At 41.1% G+C, this 6,726-nt stretch overlaps 1 protein-coding gene across 1 annotated transcript in view; it reads left to right on the top strand.

Moving 5' to 3' along the window:
• The first annotated feature begins 5,148 nt into the window (after positions 1-5,148).
• The window catches only part of PPM1F (protein phosphatase, Mg2+/Mn2+ dependent, 1F), an 18,889-nt gene continuing 17,311 nt past the window's right edge, over positions 5,149-6,726 (top strand). The window contains exon 1 of the mRNA XM_009330836.1: positions 5,149-5,362. Coding sequence (XP_009329111.1) covers positions 5,149-5,362 — 214 coding nt within the window. The remainder of the gene's footprint in view (positions 5,363-6,726) is intronic.

Genomic DNA, 6,726 nt, shown 5'->3' with positions numbered 1-6,726 from the left:
TCCATTGCACATTTTCTGAAAAACCTGTTTGATGATGACTGAAGGGTCTAAACAGATGGATTCTGGATTCTAAAGCTGCTGCTTCCAATAGTTTCAGAAGAAAATCTGGAAGAAACTGCTTCATGTAAAGATGGAAACATAAAAGATTGAAATTGTGTGGCATTGTTTATATATTTGTTTTGATTCCATCTTGTTCATCTACTGTAAAGACCTGATGTCATTAACACAAGAAACAACTTCCTATGCATTGTAGGATGTCAGATGTTCTCTCCTCAACAGATACATGCTTTTCTGGTCACCATCACCCTGGGAACTCTGGGTGCTGCTGTAATAAATACTAATGCTTAGAGCCACTTGAGTGGAAACACTCTGTAGATGATTATAAGAATAAAAAGGGGGGGAGGGAAATAAAAGTGGCAGATTGGGGAGAAAATACTGAATACAAGCAGCTTTTGTTTATGAGGAAACTTGTGACCTGCTATTATTTTGGCAGTATGAGAGGATCTTTCACTTACTAGAGAACTGCTGGCATCTGCAGATCTGCACTAAAAACACTTTGCTGATATAGCTGTAACTGCTGGAAACACACACTGAGTCCACAGTGGCAAACTTTGCTTTAGTGTCAAAGCTGTACTGTATGCGATCTTCTGGTGTTACAGAGCCTGGGTAGCAAATAAGGGTAAAAATATATCTTCCCTCCGATATAAGTCAGCTGCAGCTGACTTACGCTAGAAGCTTTTGCTAGCAGATATAGCACCTCTTTGTTCCTCAACATATGCATATATATGTGTGTGTGTGTGTGTGCACTCTGAAAGGAAAAGAGGATCGTATGGCGGTGCTCTGGCCTACAATACCACTGCTGCCTTGTTGCCATGACTTTGGTAATAATACCTAGAGAGAACATCATGTAACTTTTTTTTTTTTTTTTTTTAATTTGAAAGGTGACAAGTAATCAACAACTTGGCCAATAGAGTTAGTAATCTCTCATGCTTCTCTTTATACAAACAGAGATTTCCTGACAGTACTGTGGGAGAATGTGTGTGTTTGGGGCAGGGGGATGTGAATTATTTTCCTTCCAAAAAAGTAATTAAAAATTCAGAAGGCTTCACATAAACACTGGGTGTTTGGTATGTCCTAGTGAGGCTTTGTACCACTCTCCACCAGGTTACGCAGAGCTTGCTTCTCACTGCTCAAAGTGCTGAAGAGCAGCTGTTCGGAGTCTGCCATCTGCTGCACTACTCTGCTTTCTCAAAGCTGCTGTAAGCTGTGGGCATAGAGCACGACAGGAAGTGTGTCATCTGTTTTCAAGCCTTTGAAAAAAGTGTAGTCGTAGTTGAGGCCCTGGACAAGATGTGGTGGCCTGACCTTTGATGCTCTGGATGCTTCCCCCTTGCCCACAAAGCTGTTTACTAGAGATTTCTGAATATAGCCTCTTAAATTTGAGTGGAAGAAGAGGTGGGGGCATCTTTGAAGTGGTGACTTGTTTGCAACACTCACTGCAAGCGTACTGGGGATTTAGTGACCCAAATAAAACTAAATAAGAAGTGATCTTACTAGGGTTTCTGCTTCCTGAAGGAACTTGTGTATATTCTGTCTTTTATTTCTGAAGGCTGATACGTAAGGGGTCAGTAGCAGTCTTATGATTGATCTGACATATACGAATACACTGTGGCTGTGATGGCATGACAGCTGGTCTTTTAAAGTGAAATAAAATAGAGAACTAAATGGTATTGCAGAAGAGAAACAAGGTGAACAAGAAGAGAAGTAAGTTCTGTTCTGCAACTCATGCCAAAGCTAAAGTATGCAAAAAATCATAATCGCTTTCTACTTCCGTGTGTAACTTTATTTTGGCCCACAGGTATGTAGATCAGCAGAAGCTTTGCATAGCTCCTTTTAACAATACCGTATGTGTCCAGTAGTCCAGAATCTTTCAAGGAGGATGGCGTATAAATTTAAGTGTGTTCTTTATTAGCATAAGTATTGCTTTACTCTTTAACTTACCACTTTTATCTATACTCAAGTTCATAAAATGAGGCTTGTATTTTACCATGAAGCGACTGGAGGATATGAACTCCATGCTCCAGCCACTGGCGATCTGACTTTAGCTGGTGGTGAAGCTACAATGCCTCATCTGCACTGTTACAACACGCATTAATTATTTTTAAATATTTTTTTATTGTGGTCAAAACACACCCTTTTTGTTAGCAAAGAAATAGCCTGTAGCAAAGAAATTCTAAGTCTGTTTACTACTAGCCTGTGTAGGCTGAGGCTAGGTAATTAGTGTTGCATGTGTCATAGAAATGGGGCTGACACGTTTCTTCTAAGACTCTCTTAAGAGAAGGTAACATCCTTTCCACGTAACACACCCCACCAGCTTCCCTCTTCTTCCCAACACAGTTGTTTTCCCACTTAGAAAACAGCTACATTATTTCTTCTGATTCATGAAGATTAAATTATGCTTGGTTCAGCCTGTCAGCAAGGTGTCTTGGGCTTCTTCGAAAGGAAGATTTTAACAATAAGTGACATTCTTCTTTGCTTATGGGAAAGGTTTGAAGTCTGTTCTGGTAACTGCAGTGGGCTTCAGCTTTTACACTGGTTGCCATAGGTACTGTGTCTGCTTCCAGATACTCTCTAGCCAAGTGAGACCTTGTAGCTCTCAACTAAAGAAGCAGTTCTTACTCTTCTTTAATTACATATTTTGTTAACTCTTGAAGTCTCTGGTTTAGAGTATAAAATTAGAACCAGTAAACATCTAAACAGAATGGAAGATACCATTGCCTTGGAGCTCCATTTACCTGAGCTTGTGTAAAAACTAGGCTTACCAATATAGTAGTACTAGTATTAAGAGTTTATAAAGTAATCAACGAATATGTTCTGTTCAGAACTGAGGTTAAACTAAATAGGTAGGGTCATTTTTTTAGGCTTTTATCTTTTGTCAACTTGTCAGAATCAACTGCTCAATGTTGTTGTTGCTGGCTGTATAACAAATAAAATCCTGATAAGCAACCATTTTCTTTGTATAGATTTGCAAAACTGTGGAGGGGGAGGAAATGCTTGGGAAGCAAAGCTGAATGAAGCATATCAGTACTGAGGAATCTCTGAATTTCCTTTTTAGGAACTGGGTGGCAACTGGAAAAAGTTGAAGGATGTGACATAACTTGTAAACCTTTTCTTTGTTGCAGGCATCCTGTAAGCAGAGGTTTATACAGGACTTGTGAATTATAACATTTAGTATATTGCCTTTTGTTTAAGCTTCTTTTTATGGATCCAGTTCAGCAAGTCAGGGCTCTGGAAAGCAGAAGTCTACGAAGTTTAAAATCAAAGCATTAAGCTCTCTTCTGATGCCAAGCTGGAAACCCTGGCTAGATTTGAATTTTTTCCTCCAGCATAGCAGAGAAATTCCGAAGATGACTGAAGCTGTGGCTCTCAGTGTGCATTTAAATGCATAGCTGTTTCACTTAATATTTTTTGTCTCTGTTCTTGGAGCTGAAACCTACTTTAACTAAAGCTTCTGACTCTCAGCAGCATTAGCTGCTGAAACAATCTGACATTGTTTGCGTAGCTTGTATTTTAATATTCCTTTCTTTTCCACCTATACAAACAAAAACAGGAAGCAGGATTTGGGGGGGGGGTGTTGCCATATCCGTTTCGGATGTGTTTCTTGCTTGACCTTTTACAAGGTTGTCTGTTAGTGTCAGAGTGATTATAAGCAGGCATTGTTACTTTTAACTTGGGTAGGAAAGGAACTGACTCTTAAACATATTAGCCTGGAAAAAAAAAAAGCCAATTTCTGCCTTTCCTTGATGTGATATGACTGCAGCTAGCACTGAAAGGACTGCAAACATGTTGCCATCTATTTGAAGTACCAAAATGACTCATTAAAGTAGGCCATCACTGCTACAGAATGCGTAGCATAAAACACGCTTCTGTTAGCAGCCTGCTGACTAACACAATGCTTTCTGTTTGCTGCCACAGGAGGTACTCGTACATGGCTGTGAGGATATGACAAGGCCTCTCTTTCAGAAACACAATGGCAAATGCATTTCAGCTTGTTGTCACTGGGATCTAAAACCTCACGGTCTTCCCCTCCCCGCTCTTCTGTACGCACAAAACCAGTCATCTCTGTTGAACCTCTGCAGAGACCAGTTGCTTCCACCATTTCTTACTCTGTAGCCAACCAGTTTTATGTAGGACTTCCTAAATGTTTCCTGGCAAAACAAAGTCTTGTCCTTGACTTGCTGCAGGTGCCTTAATGTGTTATTTGCTTTGGTTGTATACTTTGATACTTTGTGGGTATCAACACTCCATGAACAATGGATAAAATGCTTTTTATGCGTGTCCATGCTTATTCTTCATTGTGCTCTTTGAAAATGTCTGGAATGTTGGTGCCTGCCATGGGAATATAGTGAATATAAAAGAGTTATTTTCTACTAGCCCCATTTTAAAGTTAGATGGGGCTTATTTGTTTACAGATTCAAAAGCAGTATAGCAAGTATGTGCTTCCTATAAAGCATGTAGCTTGCATAAAGCATTGAGTAAAAAGGAGAGGGTGTGTAGATCATGTAGCGTTATTATCTTCTAGATGCTTACCTAAAAGCTTCAGCTAAATCACAAGTCTTGGAGTCTTTTCTTAGCCTAGTCTCCAGTGCCAGCTTTTTGCACCTTCTTCCTGGGTGATTTCTTTGGGGAACTTCCAGTCAGGAGAAACTGAGTGTTAAAGGGCTGTAGGTTAGTACTGAGCATGACTTTTATTGTCGAGGGAGGGGAACTGCTGTCTTAAATAACCTTCTTGGAGACTTGCGTGTACCACAATGCAGAGATCCTGATGTCTGCGGTAAGACAGTTGACTGCAAGCAAGAAATGTTGTGTAGTGAATAGAAACAAAATGTTTGCATTCAGAGGCTAGAATTGAAGGTAGCAGTTCCCATCTGAGAGCTCAAGAGAAGGAGGTACCATCTGCGACTGGAGTGTGAGGCAACAGTTTGAAAACATGATTCATACGCTTCTTCCTCTTTGCATTCTTGAGAGAGCAGTTGTCTAACTGAAGATCTGACTAAAGATTTGTATGAATAAATACCGAACATATGGTTTCTTCTACTAGTTTACTAATGAAGTTGAAATTATTTTGTGTAATACTTTCTAATTCTGATGTCACCAGCCATAAACAGTGAGGTTGTAGCTCAATTTAAACTAATGCAGTCTATTTTGCTTTCCCTTCCTTTTCTTACCAGCAGAGGTGTTTCACCACTTCTTGCAGCATCGTTGATCCATGCTGCAGTTGATGAAGTCCTCCAAACAGACTTGACTGAATTTAAGCAGCAAAGTGTGGAAACAGAAGAAGGAGATGAGGAAAGGTTCACCTGTAAGTATACTTTTTTCCTTCTGTGGTTTTCCCAGAGGCTCTCTGTTGGAAGACTTCAGTGTTTTGAAACGTTTCCCGGAATATTGGGTTAGGCTGTCTGGCAAGCAGCAGTGAACAGAACTTTATTTGCTCGTGCTGGGTGTCTGTGGGATGAAAGGTAGCTATGCTAGTTTTGTGGGCAAGATGCAAACGTGGTGTCTGGAGCCCCAGACTGATTGTGTGGGTTGGCTTTCTGGAAAGGGAAGAGAATGTCTCCTCCCAAAAATGGTTAATGACTGTGTCCACTGTGCTTCCTGAACTGAACTAGTTAAGAACTTTTCCTCATTGGAGAGCTTCATTTAAATTGAACTGGTTCAGCTCATATCTTAAGTTGATAACCTATTGTATTTTTGAAGTGCCCTTTTCTCTTTGGTAGCCTGACCTTAGCTAATTACTCCTATATTTTGACATTGGCATCATCACAATTTCTGTTGTGCAGCCACGCTGACACCTTAAATTCATCCATATAATCTATCTTGCTTTTGTCTGTTCTTGGGACCAGATTTTGGGCCCTCTACAACCTGAACATCTTGAAACTCGAGATCTTTCTCTTGGCAAGTTTCTCAATAATCTCTCTCTTTATCGATTACTTCTTCTCTGTCCATCCTCCCCATAAAGATGGGATGCTGAGGGATGAAGAACCTGATGCATGTGTCTTCTGCCTGACGCCTGCATTTTCCCCTATCTGAGTGAATCAGGGAGAGAACAGACCTTGGTGACTGTGTACTGGGTTTGTGCCTCGTGTAACAGATGGTCCTATTGCATTCACATGCTGAAGTGTTTTAACATTAGGCTTCACCAAACCTTCAATCCCAATGCCAAGAATTGAAATGGAGCAGGATGCAGGCAGAGCCGAAGATAGAAATAGAGAAGAGAGATGTCTTAGGCAAACTAGTCTATCCTGTAAGGGGAAATAATCGCCCTTCCATTTCCCTGGGATGACTTAAAAGGCTGTTCAGCGTGCCCCAGAGGATGCATCTCCAAGCAGAGCTCTGGTAATGGCCAGGGTACAGCACTTTTCCTGAAGCCTATTTCAGTATTCACCTACAAGTCTGAAACGGCAGGAGGGGGAAAACGTTTAATTAAGTCTTGCTGCACCCTGAGTATTTCATCCCTTGCCTTAATGTTTGTAGCCTTCATATGTCTGGAGAGATTTAGCAAGTTTCCAGCACTTTGCATGGGAAGAGTTGGCTTCGTATCAGCTTGGCTGGGGCCTAAACAAGATGCCCTGGCTCTCCTCCTCCGGCGCCGGGAGAAATGATTCGGTGGTCGGCACTCAGGGGGGAATGCGAGCAGCGGCATGCGGGACATCAGCAGGCCTGCCC

Source organism: Pygoscelis adeliae, unplaced genomic scaffold, assembly GCF_000699105.1.
Source record: "Pygoscelis adeliae isolate BGI_AS28 unplaced genomic scaffold, ASM69910v1 Scaffold358, whole genome shotgun sequence".
In the NCBI taxonomy this organism is placed as follows: domain Eukaryota; kingdom Metazoa; phylum Chordata; class Aves; order Sphenisciformes; family Spheniscidae; genus Pygoscelis; species Pygoscelis adeliae.
Note: the sequence above shows the minus strand (reverse complement) of the source record. Positions and strands in the feature narration are given on the sequence as shown.